Genomic DNA, 19,039 nt, shown 5'->3' on the forward strand with positions numbered 1-19,039 from the left:
TGTACTGTATTACAGTCCACATGTAGTCTCTTTTGGCAAGTGAAAATCATAACATTCTGAATTAAAATACTACTTCTGTTGAAAATATAGTACTGTACCAACAAAACCAATTACAGTACATCTAAATGGAAGCCTTCTTATTTTAAAACAGTCCTTTCAGCTATGTATTTTTTATAATGCATCTTTTTTGTATTGCCTGAAAAACGGACAAGGGTTGGAATGGGCCAAAATGAAATAATCAGATATGCGTCACACGCATTTAACCATCACTGAGTCAACATTTTATAGGGTCGGATAATTGAGTGCTGACTAATATGTTAATAGGAAAGTGTTACAGAACATGCTAATAGAGTTTATAACAAAATAAAGTATGTACAGTTGCTGTCTGCTGTGTTGTACGTATTGCTATAATATCTTTATCAACATACTGTAGCTGTGATTCTATCAACTTTTAATTTTTTTTTTATTCACAAATCCTTTGTCATAAATTCACCCGTTTGTCTAAATCTCACTTAATTCTACAGAACAAAGCCATCTTTTGCTAAAAGGCAGTTGTTTTTCTATATTAAATTCAACTAACACCAGAACATTTGGATTTTAAATCCTAACCTCATTAGTGTAACTTTGGGTTAAACTTGCATGCAAAAAATGACCCCGACTTATCCCAATTTTGATTTCTGTAATTTGGAGTTTGAGATTGTACTAGAATCTTGTTGTCTGTAAGCTCCAATGTACTGTAGCTCTGCAAAACGAAACAAAGATTAACTCACAGAAACAAAGTAACTATGTAGAAAGATAATGACTATGATAAATAAAATGGCAGCATTCAGTTTCAAGATTTGGCCCTAATCTTAAGATAATTAATAAGTTCCAATGTCTTGCTGTGAATAGTCATATATTTTTATATATTATTATTTATTTCTTAGCAGACACCCTTATCCAGAGTGACTTACAATTGTTACAAGATATCACATTATTTTTTTACATACAATTACTCATTTATACAGTTGGGCTTTTACTGGAGCAATCTAGGTAAAGTACCTTAATCAAGGGTACAGCAGCATTGTCCCCCACCTGGGATTAAACCCACGACCCTCTGGTCAAGAGCCCAGAGCCCTAACCACTACTCCACACTGCTGCCCCATATTGATCAGCTTTATGTTTATTAGATCTGGTGAACCAGGTAAAGACCCATTTTCTGAAAAAAACAAGCACAAAGCAACCTGTTGCATGAAGGAGCAGTTCAATTATTGTTCTAAAAAGCTTTTTGTTAGTTTGTTACTGCCAAGAGTCCTGCTTAAAAAATCTGTCTTTGTGTTGCTTTAAAATGGGGCTCATGATCCTATTACATATAGACTACATTTCTAGATTATGTACATCCTCTTTTTTTGTTCTGATTATGTTCTAGTGTAATGAAGAAAATCATTTCCATACACAAAAAGTTACATATGTCTACAGTAGGTATGTTTTTATGATTTTGCTTCAACCGACAAGGTTTAATTATTGTATTCTGCTGTGACTTGTTCACTGCATTAAACCTGTTTTTATAAAAAAAAAATAAAAAAAAATCTTTAAACAAGCGCATTGGAAAATGGCAAGACATAATACATTTTAACCACTAACAAACAACTATTTACATTGACCAGAAAGTTCAGACTAATACCAGTGCAAATGTTAACAAACTTCCAGTGTGACATTCCTCTGGTAAGTGTTAGCCTGTAACAAAAGATTTGGAATTTGACTTATCCCCTTAAAAAGTGTGTAGGGGTCCTGTGATTAGGTTTAAGTCCCAGTAATACGTATTCGACATAAGGAAGAGCTAGCTGCCTTGCAGAGTACAGTAAGTCTCAATCAAAACTACTATTTATGATACAATTCAAATACTTTTTATGTTTTTATTCATTCATGTACAGTAAGCTTTTTCTATGTGGAATTTGGAAACTCAATAAAAGGCTTCTAAATCTGTAAAGGTAATTTATTAACTTTAGGAATGGCAACAGCTGAATGGCACCATGTTTTAATGTAAAACATTTAGAAAAAAACATAACTGTTTCATATGTAGTCTTATTGAGCTGGATTATCCCCTTTCTCTTACCCCTTTGTTTAAATATTCCAGTTAAAGGAATATTTAAGATGAAAACAAATGTAATTTAAGAATAAAATGAAAACATGAAACAGAAATAATTACAAAGTATGATTACAGAAACAGTTTTGGTCTAATTAAAATATAATGCCTTCTTAAGCAATGTTCTTTAGTGTGTGGTACCATGACTTAAAGTGCACCATGTGTGCTACCATATTGTTTAGGTGAAAATACTATCAAACTATTGCAGCAATTGTGTTAGCATAGTCAGTTTAAAAATATATACATTTTAACCGAACTGTTTAATCAATTTCTACCAAAATGGTTTAAACATTATGTTTTATATATGTAAGTTGATTCGATAAGGATTGTTGCAAACCTAAAATGCTGAGCGTCTGCTGCCATCTAGTGTTTTCTAGGAAACATTTTCAAATAACAATTAAGGTGTTTTTTATTGTTTGTTTGTTTTTTGTTAAATAGGGTGAAGCATAAAAACAATGATTCTCCTAGCAAATGGATTGATGCTGTGTGCTGTATTCATTCTGTCGGAGACTGGAGTTTTGGTAAGTGCTATTAAAATTATAGATTTTAGTTAAGATCCAATCAAGATGAAAGGAACTACCAAGAAACTATCTGAGCTATGACAGTAAACCCATTACAGTGGGTGTATGAAAACCCACACCCTGTTGTGCTAATTCCAATTCCATTCCATATAATAATTGGCGGAACCAATTTTGTCCACACAGCTACAATCTTATTTAGAAATGATGTGCCTGAGCTATGTTATAGTGGCTATAGTAGTACATCTAGAAAGCATATATCACATTTTATTAAGATCCTGAAATTTAACACAGCAATAAAGATTTTTCTAGTTGTTGATATATCTAAACACGGAGGAAAATATGTATCTATTTTTGACATATCCAAAGTTTTACAACAGTTTCTAAATAAATTAAACAAAAATCTGAATAATTCAAATGTGTTTGTGATATATTATTAATTGAAAATAAAATTACTAATGAAATGTAAAAACTGTATATAGAAAACAAGCGATGGAACATATACTGTACACAAAACAAAATGTACAGTATTTGATTAAGAAACAGATACTGTTTCCTTTATGTAGTGGGCTGCCTTTGTACAATATTTTAAGCTTTGTTTTACCGAATAGAGCACAGAAGTCTCGCCACATATTACGTTGTAGGCATATATCTGTCTCTGAGATGTCAAGTTGTACCAACCACTTCAAAAGCAATTTTGGTTTACAAAGAAAGCACAGAAGAGCAGGCAATATGTATGAATGGCCCAGTCAAAATCTCAAAACCTTTAACCAGACACATGTCACACAAGTCAAACAAAGTGTAAATATCAGGACAAGGGAAGCACAGTCTTGCATCTTTCTTTCAATACTGTCACTGTTGGGTGTTTAAAGCAGGTTCATCCAAAAATTCCAGAAACCTTTATTTAGACTGTGGCATTTCCTGTAAATGTGATCCATCACACTTCTTACCATTGTATTTTTTTTAATTTAGTGATGTTAATAATATGAGTTATATCAATATATCACATATAATATAAGAAAAAAAAAAGTTCTCCTAAGACCCTTTTAACTATTTGCGGGTTGTTTTTGCCTCCCTCTCAGATGCTATTTTATATTAAAGGATAGGGCCTAGTTGGTGTAAACAAAATACAATATTCTAAAATTACATTTGATAAATAACCATTCAACACTGGTCAAAAGCAGCACTTCTAGACACCCAACCTACTCCCGCGTCACAGACTTGTGTGATGACATCCTTCAAAGATCCAGCAACATCTTAAGACACGTGACAATTATAGCCATAGTAGCAGAGCAGACATTTGAACAGAACAGTTCAAAACCCTTGCTACAACATTGCACTGGCCAATAGGCTGAAGGTTTGCAGGTTATTCAATCCATATGAATTTCAGGCCTTAGCATACAGTCAGCACTCAGATATCCGTTACCCAGATACACGTCAGTCGAGTTTTACCATATTTGTATTAAAAATCAATCAAATTTACAAATATAGAGCCAAATTTACAAAGTTGCACCTTTTATGAACAAGAGTCAGAAACACTCATACATGTTTTTTTCTCTTGTAGAGTTTCGTCATTATTTTGGAATGATTTTTGTACATACAGTAAAATTAGCTTAATGTCACTCTGGTTAATATCACACCTGCTTATTATCCACATTGAAAACATACAGACCACAATATAACGGGAGTCAATAGAAACAAGCTCCTGATAATATCACTTTGGTTAATGTCACACTCTGCTTAATATCAAGGAAATGTAATGTTATACAAATGATTTCCATCCCACTTAATATCACTTCAAAATGCTGGCATCAACTGTACTGTATTTTGACACATTCTCTATATACTGTACTCGACAGCCTTGTGGTCACATGATCACCCATGTGACTCGTAGATAGGGCTGGGTATCGGCAGTGTATTCATGATACGATACATATCACGATACACATTAAATGAAGCATGAGACATAAAAATCACGCAATTGCCTCATTTGCTTGTGCAAGTGTTTACAATAACACGGTTAAAGTACTTTTTTTGGTCAAATAAGCTTCACAGCCTGTTTTGCTTTTGTTTCCTGTTTATTCTTTAAAATGTTTTTTTTTTTATTTAAAACAAAATTACAAATCAGGGCTCCAGACAAAGTTTTTGCATTAGGAGCCAATGGCTCATAGGCCAATAAAAAAAAAAGGTCACCAAATCCAATTGCTGGTGCCACTTAAGGAGCAAGTTGGTTGCTATCATATTCAACTGCTTAAAATCCAACAACTTATTAAGACAGTAAAGTGATACTAAAACAGTAACTTCATGTCTGTACTCACTTGTTTGTTGCCACATTCTCCTGAATGGTTAATCTATGCAGCTGATGACTGCAATGAACTCAGCATGTTTATATTTTAAATATATAAAGTGTCTAGAATTGGTGACGGCACTTCTGATTTTTGTAGTTGTAACATGTGAAATAGCAAGCTGCAGCTCCCATACAGTGTTCGTGAAGTCCTGATCTGACAGCATAGAACACAGACAGCTCTTATGATACTGTTTATTTTTCAGTAAAAACAAGTTTAAATTGCAGTGAGTTGGTTCTGCTATTTACGATATTACATACTAAATTTTTTACAAAACACTCGCTCACACTTGGTCACCGTCACAACTGTTGCATGACACTGGGGTTACTGTATTCTGCTGGTGTTAATACAGTACCTATCTGCGCTTACAAGCATTTGTATTAGATGAAATTGTTATTATTAGTTTATTTATTACCATCCTTCTCATGCTTCAGTTTAATAAAACATGCGATACATGTTTTTCCCCCCCTAACTGACTGACATCACAGCGCATTCATAAATAAAGGCAGAGGCAGCATTTTTTTTGCTGCATTTGCAACCATTTGCAGTCTAGAGGCCTGTAACTAAAATTATCAGTTATCAGTGTAGACACAAATTAATGCATGCTCATGTTTATGTTGACAGATCAAATTTTACTTAAATAAAAAAAAATGAAAAAACAGTGTATTGATACAGGGGTCACTGTATCGATAATCGTATCATCAAGAAAAATATCACGGATCATCGTGTGAATTGATGAATCGACACACCATTACTCAAGATCAGAATGTGTGTTCAGTGTTTCAAATCTGGGCACTTTGACATTAATATTTCCATAGCAACTCCCACCATCAGGAACCAGAATGATATTCCTCACCTGGTTTGAGGCACAATAGCTCTCGCATGGATAACATTGAAGGTTTTGCCACAGCTGACTCCCTTATTAACATCACTAAAGACATTAGAAAACAAAAATGTTGGAAAGAGATTAGCAGTAGAGCTATATTCTAAGTTGCATCATGGTTGATGTGGCATGTTACATTATACTTGATGCATTATCTTTGTGTTGCACCACACATCAAGTACAAGTGTAAACTGATAGCAATTATCCAAAAGACTGTTCTGTATACTTTGTATTTGGGAAACATGCATCCTCTGTGCATTTCACCCATTGTGCTTTTCCACAACTACACATACTGTAGCAGGGTCTATAGTAGTGCATTTCTAAATAAGTTTTCAAGAAGTGTCCAAGGCCTTTGCAATTCATCTTAAAGTGTTACAGTACACCCTGCAAAGTTTACAATGAATTAGTGCATTACTTTACATTTGCTGTGTTCTTTGTTATCTATATCGCAGTGTTATATATTTTTAAGTATATTGCCAACTCTTTTGACATTTTGTATCACACATCAGGGTCATAAATCAATTGGGCAATGCAATTCTCAACATTTACTCGGGAGCATTTACAAGGAGAAAAAAAAAACATTTCTTACAAGGATCACAGTGTGTCAAGATCACGCTGCCTCCTGCAACAATTCTGTTTTTCTGTTCCCATAATATGACACTGATTTCAATCAGAGCACCAGCATTGTTGCAGGAGGGAGCATTTATTTAGCAGATTATTTGTTTATTTAGCAGATGCCTTTATCCAAGCCAATTTACAGAGACTAGGGTGTGTGAACTATGCATTAGCTGCAGAGTCACTTACAATTACGTCTCACCCGAAAGACGGAGCACAAGGAGGTTTAGTGACTTGCTCACGGTCACACAATGAGTCAGTGGCTGAGGTGGGATTTGAACCGGGGACCTCCTGGTTACAAGCCCTTTTCTTTAACCACTGGACCACACAGCCTCCTAGCATGAACTGGATACACCGCAATGTTTAGAAGAGAAAATATCTTTCTCCTGGCGAACGTTTCCAAGTAAAAGATAAAAAAAAAGTAATTGCCTAGTTGATTTACTTATATTGTGTGAATAAAGAAAAAGCGGGAAAATGGACAACACAGGATACTGCAAAGATAAAGTAATGTGTTTCTTGCAAACACGTCAGGGGGTTCTGTAACACCTTAACCTACTCCTGAATCTGATGTCTTTCTTTCTGAAATTGACACATGCTTTTTGAAGGCCTCCACAAGCAGCAGCAGCAGCAGCAGAAGCAGAAGGATGCTGATCAATGACCATGGGACACTGATAACAATAATTAAAAGAAATAACCCAGGTATTTATAACCAGTTTTATCTATAGCTGTTAGCAGGGTATATTCTCACTGACTTACCTAGTGTTTACTTGGATACAATATAAACAGCTGAAGTGCTTCACACACTGTATTAAACATATTTTGAAGTGTTACATGTTAAGAAAGTTAAAGGTGCTGTCAATACTTTTATGAGATCTATGTTGGGCACTATGTGCGGGGTTTCCATGGAACAATACAAGTAAGTCTCACCTTTTTCTCACGGTTTTTTGGTAATACCTTTCGGGTTGTTATTTATTTTCGATATGTAACACATATGGTAAACAGTAATTCAAGATTCATCAAATGATATTCTGCCATGACATATTAGATTATACCAAACAATAGAAATAGACCATTACTACTCAGTGATATATACAATTGTAACAACTTATAAACATATTCATTTATACATTGATAGTCTAATACAGAATGAAAGCAAGTTAGATGGTGAGTCTCACAGGAATGCCCCGGTCCGACCCCTTGTTCTCTCTTAAATAGCCTTTGTTTGTAATGTTGCTGTTTGGATGTGGTTACCTTCAAGAACTGAAATTCACAGCCTGTACCCTCTTCTATGGTCTCTATAGGTTACATAGACTTCAAATTCCCTTTCCCCAAATGTAAACACATTCTTCAAGACACAAAACCGCACCCTAGCAAGAGGGCAATGCAATGGTTTTCAATGAAGGCGGTTACGCGCAGTGGCAGAGGGACGCGCAAGAGTATTTCAACTTTTGCCACGATGCGTCGTGACGTAACCTACCAACAGCCAATCAGGGAAAAGTAGGAGGTTCCTTTGCGATAAAGAAATAAAAAAATAAAATGGAGGAAAAGCTCTTAGCTTTAATTTCAGATTTCCCGGCATTGTATAATACAACATTTAATAGTTACCGAGATATTAATAAAAAAGCTGCAGCATGGAGGTCTGTGGGTGTACAAATGGGATTACCGAGTGAATATTAAATATACATAATTACGTAAATGAGATCATATATTGTTTGTGCTAAACTCCACATTGAAAATAATTATGCACCTGCTACTATAACGTAAGCATTTTTTTTTTTTTTGGATAAATTAACTGCAGACAAACTTTTAAAAGATAAAGCAAAACGTTTTATTTGGTGTACATATATTATATTTTAACAGTTTTTAACAAAATTAATAAACAATTAGGTTTTATAAAAAAAAAATATTTATAATGTTTCGCTCCTCAGTTTTGTCTTTTGTCAGTGTCTTCAGTTCTGTCAAAAGAGTTTTATTTTCCCGCTGGCATTTACTGTTTGTTGCTCGGCAACCAAAAGCCACTGACCTGCAGCCGTGATGTAACAACGGACCGCCCACTGACTTTACCCTGCCGCGTTTGGTGTAAACAGTACTGCAGCGCAGCGCGCAAGCAGGCGGCATGTGTGCCGCGTCCGGTGTGAACGCCCCTTTACACAGATTATACAAAGTACATTATATAGAAATTCCAAAAATACAAATACACAGATTATACAAATTAAATGTTATATAGAAATATAGAAAATTAAAATATCTCCAACAGGGTAATTTGGGTTTCCATACACTTTTCTTTTAGGGAGAGAAATTCTCCTTCAAAATGCAAGCAACCTAATTAATATTAATATACTGGAGTGTATATTTAAATGTTTCTGTCTATTTGGCCTGCCTCATTTGGCCACCAAAAATATAACAAAAAAAGCAAGGGAAACAAAACAAAAACCTAGACATAGCGTTACACAAATAAAAACAATAAAACAAAAATTAAAATAAAAAACAACATTCAATAAGAAAGCACTGTGTACTATCCATGTATTATTTGCTAAACATTTCTTGACTGCATATATATTTATTATAAACCTATTATACACTTACATATATATGTTTTCATTCAGAACCGTAACTTCAGCAATTCAGATACTTATATGGTAGTCTATGTGCAAAGGTAAAATCTAGCACATTAGGTTAATGATATAAAATCCAGTCAAAATGTTTAGTACAGTACATTTTCAAAATACTGGTAGTAAATCTACAATAGGCTACCCTACTCGACCATAGTTACCACTACATAATAATAATAATAATAATAATAATTTTAAAAAATACCTTCAAATATATATTTTGTTATTGGGGATCCAATATACTGGTTGGCCATTCAAGTTCAACAAATTCAGTATCAGTTAGTATCAGTAGATACAAATCCACCAAGCTATTTGTGTGACTTTCTGGAACTCCACTCTCTAAGTCTTGCAGCAAGCTCAAATTCCTGGGACCAACACGTTTTTTTTTTTTTTTTTTAGTCTGAGGGCTCCACAGCCACTCTCTATCCAATGGCCAGCTCAATTTCCATCCTAAGTTGAGTCTGGCAGGCAAAAAGCCAGTTGATTCCTGTGTGGTGTTATGAATGGCCAGTCCTAACCGTGGCAGGAATTCATCCCATTGGGCATGGTCTCCCTGGACATATTTCAGCATTGTCTTCACCGTGCTGCTCATTCTTACGACCCAGTTAGTTTGTGGGTAGAATTAGGTGAGATGGAGCACTATAATCCTCCAAGCAGCACATGAATTGTTCCACTCCTGGGAAACAAACTGTATGCCATTGTCATACAGCAATTATCACGGTGCTCTTCGTCTGCAAAATACTTAATTTTTCAAGCCCAAATTTAATGCTATTTTTAGGGGAAGAGCACAACCAAGAGATTATAGGGTTTGAGGGAAGCAGATGCTGAACTTCAAGGCCCAGTGGTGGAGGTTACAGATGCTGCAAGTGCCAGGCAGGTCAGACAAAGCCTTATAGATTACTTTTTTTATTTCGTAAGAATTGGTTATTGGTTGTAACTTTACTCCCCCCACTGTGCTTTGATTGGCTGGGTGCATGAATTCGCTATTTGATATGCGTTAACCCACGCATGAGACCCGACTTCTAAATCATGTTTTCGTGCGCTATCGTGGCGGTTTGCTAACACTGTCATTTTTGCCCTAGCGAAAGTGGTTGCGCATATATTTGCTAAATAGGGCACTTTAGTATTTTATTTGGTAGATGTTGGGGGGGTTTATATGCCACTTTTTCCTAAATATAATCACTTATAATATTTCACTCACTGTCCTCTTACTACGTGATTATCAGGACCCTTTATATGCCTGTAATGGTTTTCATAAAAAGGAAGGGCTGTAGATACAGGCATACATGATTCTAGTTGATAATTTTGGATGACCCCTTATATCAACAGAAATTTTATGTACATTAAAGTACTTCTGAATTTACATTTAGGTATTTGATATACTTATTTATTTTGTTCATTCAAATGTTTGAACTGAATAATTCAGGAAGGAATTTTTAAAATATGAAAGGCAGGAAATAGTGGCTCCAGCATCCCCAGCTCCAGCTCCGCTCCTGCTCCAGCATCCCCAGCTCCAGCTCCGCTCCCGCTCCAGCATCCCCAGCCCCAATTCCGCTCCCGCTCCAGCATTCCCAGCCCCAGCTCTGCTCCGGCTCCAGCATCCCCAGCTCTGCTCCCGCTCCAGCATCCCCAGCCCCAGCTCCGCTCCCGCTCCAGCATTCCCAGCCCCAGCTCTGCTCCGGCTCCAGCATCCCCAGCTCTGCTCCCGCTCCAGCATCCCCAGCCCCAGCTCCGCTCCCGCTCCAGCATTCCCAGCCCCAGCTCTGCTCCAGCTCCAGCATCCCCAGCTCTGCTCCCACTCCAGCATCCCCAGCTCCAGCTCCGTCTCCAGCATCCCCAGCTCCAGCTCCGCTACCTGCTCTAGCATCCCCAGCCCCAGCTCCGCTGCGGCTCCAGCATTCCCAGCCCCAGCTCTGCTCCCACTCCAGCATTCCCAGTTCCAGCTCCAGCTCCGCTCCTCCAGCTCCAGAGCTCAGCTCAGAAAACTGTCAAGTTCCCCTCCAGCTCCAGGGCTGGAGCATGGTCATAGCTAAATGACAGCTTCAATGCAGCCCAAATAATGGTTTATGTTTGATACATCAGCTCATCTGAGATTAAAGAGGGCTTTTTATTTTGCCGCTCTGTCCCAAAGAGAACTACTTCTGAGGAGCTTTTAAAAATTTTAGACGGGTAGATGATGGATAAAAACACTGAGTGGAATTGTTGAGTTGGGATTTGTGCGAACGGGGCAAAAGCCATGAGTGGACGCAAAAGTGGACTTGCAGCTCACATAAAGGCTGTTGCACCACATTGTGTATAGCGTCATTGTTGCATTCATAGGGAAGCGCAGAAGCCATGCCAAAGAGCTGTCAGATGAATTAACCGCTGCAGTAAAAAATAAATACATAAATAAATACATAAATAATAATAATAATAATAATAATAATAATAATAATAATAATAATAATAATAATAATTTTCTTTCTCATGCTCTCAATGAGTTTTGCATTCTACTTTTTCATCTTTACTTGCAGGGGAATTTCTACAAGACAAATCTAATACAGTACAGTGTTTAGATGAAGATTACTATTTTTTTTTTATTAAGTACGTAACAACACACAAGAAATACATATTTAAGTTTCCCAACAATCAGCAAGATTTAGTCTCATGATTCTGAGTGAAAACTAATAATAGTTTTTTAAACTTTTTTTATTTGTATTTAAATCGTAACATTTATACTTTTATTAGTTTTGTCATTTATCATCTCTAGATACATTACATTGATCTGTGTGATTAAAACCTTTACAGTAAATTAAATACATAGACTATGATGTAATTACGATAATTGTGTATATATATATATATATATATATATATATATATATATATATATATAAAGGTTATATATTTTTATAACCTTTTTTCTACTTCAGCACAACTAATTGAACTTTATTAAGTCGATATAATCAGTAAAATGTGTGGATTATAAAGAAATTCTTAAATATATTTACAAAATATAGTGATACAAGATGCTGTACTGCTGGATTTAAAATGTCATATTTAGTCCCTTTATTATGTTCTCATTAAATTAATCAATATCTTCTGATATTATTTCTATAGTTATACTTTTTCTTTTTTTTTTTAATTTAGTCGTTGCCAATTCGTTTTTTTTTATTATTTTCTCCCCAATTTGAAATGCCCAATTATTATTTATTTTTTTAGGCTCAGCTCACCGCTACCACCCCTGCGCTGACTCGGGAGGGGCGAAGATGAACACACGCTGTCCTCTGAAGCGTGTGCCGTCAGCCGCCCGCTTCTTTACACACTGCAAACTCAACGTGCAGCCGCCTCAGAGCTACAGCGTCGGAGGACAACGCAGCTCTGGGCAGCTTACAGGCAAGCCTGCAGGCGCCCGGCCAGACTACAGGGGTCGCTGGTGCACGGTGAGCCCAGGACACCCTGGCCGACCTAACCCCCCCTCCCCCTCTCCCCTCGGAGACGCTCGGCCAATTGAGCGCCGCCCCCTGGAAGCTCCCGTCCACGGTCGGCTGTGGAATAGCCTGGACTCGAACTCGCGACGTCCAGGCTATAGAGCGCATCCTGCACGCTAGCGAGTGCTTTTACTGGATGCGCCACTCGGGAGCCCCATAGTTATGCTTTTTTTAAAAAAACTTCCTCAAATTTCACCCAATTAGCTTTCCAAAAATGAAATCTTTCCACATCTTCCATCTCTTTTTAAATTAATTTTCTATTAATCTAAAAAAAAAATTAAACGTTTATATGGTTTCTGAAGTGCTTTATAATGTTCCTCAGAGTGTTCTTAAAAAAAGGACACCAATTCCAAAATGCTACTGTAAAAAATAGATTTGTAGTGGATTTTTATAGGAAGAGTCAACTACAGCCCAAAAAACCTGGTCCTGGGGAGCATCCCACTGAAAAACGCTTGGTTAACCACATATATTATAAGATATGTATGTAGTCTGTATTTTCCCTTTTATTGATTTTTTTCTTTTAGTACGGGTATGTTTATAAATTAATATTACAGCTGCATTTGATGCAATACCAAGCATTGCCTTCAAAGCTGCCATTAACTGAAACAGCTTTCTTACTAACTAACTAAATAACTGTTATTTGTCTTGTCAAAATTAGATTTTTTTTTTTTTTGCCAGGGTTATTAAAAAAAAAAATTACATCTAGCATTTCCATAAATTCACATCTTTCTAGTCCGTGCTCATTCTACTTCTTGTGTTTACTGGTCAGAAAAAAACAAAAAACAAAAAACTAATTTGGCCTTTTTGCTCCGCATAAAAGTAACGCATTGAATATTCCTCACTCGGTTGGAATGACTAAATTAAAACAAACAAACAAACAAACAAAGAACCATTAAAACAATAGTTTTAGTACTTTTAATTTTCAACAATATAAAATATGTGCTAAAGTGTTGCCAGGGATTTAGGACTAGCCCTATTGTTTTCATATTATACGTTTTTGGAGAGGCTTGCTGCATATAGTAACAGAAGTTAATTTGAAATAAAAAGAGGCTATATTTGTTGCTTTACTTGTGAACTGTATTATTATTATTATTTATTTCTTAGCAGACGCCCTTATCCAGGGCGACTTACAATTGTTACAAGATATCACATTATACATTATTTCATGTATATCACATTATTTTTACATACAATTACCCATTTATACAGTTGGGTTTTTACTGGAGCAATCTAGGTAAAGTACCTTGCTCAAGGGTACAACAGCAGTGTCCCCCACTGGGGATTGAACCCACAACCCTCCGGTCAAGAGTCCAGAGCCCTAACCACTACTCCACACTGCTGCCACTACTGTACCGTAGTGTAAATAATTGATTTCAGGTCCATGTTATCATATGGGTTTATTCAGCCAGGTGTAATATCTCGCAAGACCATAGGCGTAATTTACACAGGAGATGCAGGGGACATGTCCCCCTCACTTTTTCAATGATGGGGAAATGTCCACCTCACCTTACAGGAGTACTACAACTTGTATTTACTTCCTCTAGCGCTCAACGCTGCCTCAGGGGCCGGTTGCAAAGGGACCTGGTCCTGGATCCAGGCTCTGACCTGAGCGGAGCTGCAGTGCTCTTCCAAGACTAAAGTCATGACTTCCTAATTCCATGACTCAGAAGCCACTGAATAATATAGCTATTTGCCACACTCATCACTCATGACAACATTGTGCCAAAAATGTATTGTCTTTGGATCTATTAATTACACATACAAGGGATGCAATGTTTTGTTATACTTGTTTGTAACATATTTTATTATTTCAGATAAAATAATCTTCATGCATGCCCCACCTACGGAAACTGTCCCCCCCCACTTTTGAAACCAAAGTTTTCACCACTACACAAGACTATCTATCAAAAGGAAATTCTCTTAACACTATTTCTGGAAATAATGTGTACAGTCTGTTCTGACGCCATCATATTTAACCAAAATGCTATAAATCCTATCGACTGTGCGTCACCAATCCTGTTTAATTTACATGTCACAGCCCACCAGATGTGTTATGTAACATCCTGTACACTCCAATCATTTTAGTATTTTTTCAAATTGCTTCCCACCCACCTTGTCTTTGTATTCCGGTGTGTTTGTTATATATACAAGTGAAGTTGGTGACTCTGTGAGTGCAATACGTTCCGTTAGAAATGCATAGATTAATTTGCTACACAAGGTAACGGTTGCGGTGACCAGCACTGGTATTTACATTTACTGGATCTGAGGACGACCCAACCCCCAGTGCATTATTTGTCAGGATCTTGCAAAATCCTGCAAAACTGAGACGCCATTTCTCTACAAAACATTCAGAATGTGAAAAAAATAACTTTTTTGAACAAAAGAAACAATGACATTCCTTGATGAACTGGTAGAGAAGATTTAAGCCCAGGAATCTCATTACAGTAAATTAGTTTCAAAATGCTGTTGTGAAAAATCTGTGGCAAGTGCTCCTTTGGAGAAATCCAAACACCAAGGTGGTCCCTATATTGAAAAAAGTTGGGAATGACTGGACTAGATCATTTCCACTCAACTGTCATACAAATTCCTTTTCAATGTTTATAAAAAGGTAACATATTTTAACATAAATAGAATTGCACATAGAAATAAATCACACGGTAATACATGATTCATTACATATTCAAAATAATGCATTTATTAATTTTGTTTTAATATTTCTACCACAAAAAATAATATACAATTTCGAAAAGGTAAAGTTAACCACTATCATTACATTATTATAATAGGTAATAACAAAAATACAGAATTATATTAACTAAAGTGTATGTCTTATTAAAAAGTGTTATTATTAATACGATGTGATTTATGTATGTAGCGTAGGCCTACATTAGCAACAAAAACTTTACAGAAAATTGACTTTTTAATAAAGAGTTTGACCATTTTTTTTAGGTTTAAAACTGTTTGCTGTATTTTGCAAATTTATGTTAACAAATTTAAAACAGCCGACAATTAGCCACAGACTGATATACAGGGTGTCCAACGATTAAAGTTAACAGATAGAATATGCCAAGTCAACTGGCATGAACCCCTCTTTTAATTTCAGAAATTCGCGCATGTACAGGGAAGGCGATATCAACTTTTTTCACGGCCTACCAATTTCTTGTGACACTGGCACCCAATACCTCTCAACCATGAAAGCCTCTCCTTGTATGTTTAGTAACTGTGGTCATTGCACATCGTCCGTTCAGTCCTTGAAAGGCAGTGGAAACAGTTTGATTGTGAAGGAACAGCAACAAGCTGCTCCATATTCAACTGGAGATTGTAAGCACAAATAACTGCAGCGTAGGAACAGCAACTTAGCTTAAAAGAACACCTTTTTGAACACATGAGCTCTGCCTCCAGAACCCTCCTGCGACTTTCCAAGCCCAGTGGACAGGCTGTAGGTAGAAACCTGGCTGTACTGGTACCTGGCAGTTGTGGTTCTCTCAGGCCCGTGTGTCTGAGGGAGATAAGACTGCGCTGCTAGATGCTCCTGTCACCCCCGGACACACCTTCAGTCCTGTGGTGGATGACATGCTGCAGCACAATCCCATCTTGCAAGACAGTCTACCATGCAGTTGGTGGATCTTCTCTCCAAGCGCCACCTCCAGTGCGCGAGCAGGGCCAGCAGCAGCATTGGCAATCTGGGCACCAATGGCGCCCCAGATTCCAAGCTCCACAGGGTCAGGACTGTCCTTTCCCCTCTGCTGCTGCGGGAACACCAGGCCCCTCTAACCGAGGGTTTAGAGGAGGCCAGCATAAACTCAGGCACATTGCACAAAAGCAACAGCCACAAACTGCGCCACAGAAGAATCAGCCCTAGGGGTTTGCTGCCTCAGGCCCAGGGCCCTCTTTCACCTGGAACACTGGGATACAAGCACCACAGACACGTGGGTGCTCAACACTGTCAAACAGGGCTACGCCCTTCAATTCCAACATGCCCCTGCTCCATTCTGGACTGTGATAAAAACATCAGTCACAGACCCACAAGCTGCTGCTGTGGTGGCTCAGGAGGTAGTGTCTCTATTAGAGAAGCAGGCAATTCGCATTGTAGACCCGTCAGAAACCAACAACGGGTTCTCAAAGTACTTTCTGGTGCCAAAGGAGGATGGAGGCCAAGACCGATCCTTGACCTCTGCTAATTAAACCTGTACCTGAGTCAGAGGTGGTTCAAGATGCTGACTATGCAACGGCTGTTGCGATACATTAGGCCAGGCGATTGGGTTACTACGGTGGACCTAAAGGATGCTTATTTCCACATCCCAATAAGACCGGCACACTACCTACAGTTCGCTTTTCAGAGGATCGCATACGAGTTTTGTGTCCTGCCGTTCGGCCTCTCTCTGGCTCCTTGTGTCTTCACGAAGTGCATGGAAGCCATATTGGCCCTGTTGAGACTCAGCTACCTGGACAACTCATCTGCGCCACGTCTCCAGAGCAAGCACGGCTTCACACAGACATCATAACTAGTCATCTGCGCTTCTTACATCTGGTGGTGAACAATGCAAAGAGCCAACTGACTCCTTTTCAGACAGCCTCCTACCTGGGAGTGAGTCTAAACTCAGAGACAATATTGTCCACTCTGTCGGACGACAGAGTAATCAGAATGAATGCTTGTCTAAAGTTTTTCCAGCTCGGCAGCAAACTGACAGTGGTGTTATTCCAGAGGCTGCTAGGCCTGATGGCAGCAACCTCTCAGATCCTCCCCCTGGGCTTGTTACACATGCACCCCTGACAAGCCTGGTTCAACCACCGGGTCCCTGTACCCTCTCTGAACCGTCATCGTCTGTTGACAGTGTCCCTTCGCTGTCTGCAGACTCTCTCCTGAGAGAGAGAGAGAGGTGATCACAACGGACGCATCCAGCTCGGGTTGGAGTGGTGTTTGGCAGAGCAGGGGAGTGCAGGCAGTGTAGCAACCCCCTTGGAAGGGATGCCACATCAATATTTTGGAGCTGCAGGCAGTTTTTCTGTCCCTGCAGAATTTTTTGGAGGAGATAAGAGGGAGACATATGTTGATCCAGACATCAGTGGTGGCCTACATAAACCACCAAGGTGGTCTACGGTCACCCAGCCTACATCGTGTGGCCCACAGGCTTCTGCTATAGGCACACGAACACCTCCTCTCCATCAGGGCAGTTCTACTGTTTAGTCTACTCAGTAGAAAAAAGTTCTCCCAAGCTCTCTTTATATCCCATAACCCTTTGAGTGTGATAGAGCTGAGTATCTTGGTATATAGCATATCTTTGGATTGAGGGGAATTTCCTTGCATATAATAACAGCCTAATAGAAAAGAAAAAAGCCACACTATATCAAAAGAAATATGACATTATTAAGAAAGTTTATTCCAATCGGACTGCTGTTATGTAAAAGTTGAAATAAGTTATAATGCTAACTACAACATCAAGGAAATTGAACCTATAATAGATGGAGTAATGTCATAGCAAAATACATCAACTCAAAAATAATAACTCAATCAAATAGTATGTCAAAGGGGCATAACATTGTGGATATACCAGAGAAGATACATTTTGAGGGAGACTGGACATGTCCTTTTAAATTCACAGTTCTTAATAAAATTAAGGAAATCAATTTAAATATTCTACAAAGGATTTACCCAACCAATCTAGAGAAGGCCATACTTTCTGAATATTTCCCATCAGTGCAGTTTTTGCAGCGGTTCTATTGAACATTTGTTTTCCACTTCTCTGTCTTTTAAAAATCAGTTGGATTACTTGATTAACTTTTTTATATTACAGGAAAGCATCATATCGACAAATGTAAACATAAAAAATAAAATACTGTGTCTTTTATTAAAAAAAGTGAAATATCATATGACAGCTTTGTACCTGTAAAAACAAGAACATCTGTAAAACTGTTCAACTGTATTACTGTTATTTTTAATACATTTTGTAATACCCCGGTGATGTTTATCAATAAAAAATTAATTAAAACAATATATAGAATATCTTTACAGAAAGTTTCGCAAGGTTATGTCACAAACGATATCTTTACTGCTGAAGTCTTGTGAACATGAGCTACGTCTTTCAGACACGTTTCCAAGCAACAAAAAGAAAACCTATTTTTTGTTTAATCTGAGCTGCTTTTAGCATGAGAATACGGTTTACCTACCCTTTTAAGTCGTACCGTGTTTTGGCTGTGCACTTCCTATAGCGTGAGGAAAGAGAGGGATGTGCGTACATTCTCAAGACAATGGAGAGAGAATTTGAACTTTCTAAACTGCATGGAAACCCTGCCATTAAAACTTGCTAGATGGAAGCACCAATGATGGGAAACAAAATTATATGAATTCTACCAGGGTTGCTAATACCTATATATTTGGAAATGTATATGTATTAACACATCATTTTTATTTTTTTTGTTAAATCTGATAATGTTGTTTAAAAGACCCTTTTTAACAAATCATTTATGTAG

The 19,039-nt window shown here is 37.6% G+C and overlaps 1 protein-coding gene across 1 annotated transcript in view; it reads left to right on the forward strand.

Annotated features, from left to right (window-relative positions):
• The first annotated feature begins 1,770 nt into the window (after positions 1-1,770).
• LOC117408582 (SPARC-like protein 1) overlaps positions 1,771-19,039 on the forward strand; it is a 35,374-nt gene continuing 18,105 nt past the window's right edge. Inside the window, exons 1-3 of the mRNA XM_034927569.2 lie at positions 1,771-1,840; positions 2,564-2,646; positions 7,092-7,185. Of these exons, the coding sequence (XP_034783460.2) occupies positions 2,581-2,646; positions 7,092-7,185 (160 nt within the window). The 5' untranslated portion in view covers positions 1,771-1,840; positions 2,564-2,580. The remainder of the gene's footprint in view (positions 1,841-2,563; positions 2,647-7,091; positions 7,186-19,039) is intronic.

The sequence above is a fragment of the Acipenser ruthenus genome, chromosome 2, assembly GCF_902713425.1.
Source record: "Acipenser ruthenus chromosome 2, fAciRut3.2 maternal haplotype, whole genome shotgun sequence".
In the NCBI taxonomy this organism is placed as follows: domain Eukaryota; kingdom Metazoa; phylum Chordata; class Actinopteri; order Acipenseriformes; family Acipenseridae; genus Acipenser; species Acipenser ruthenus.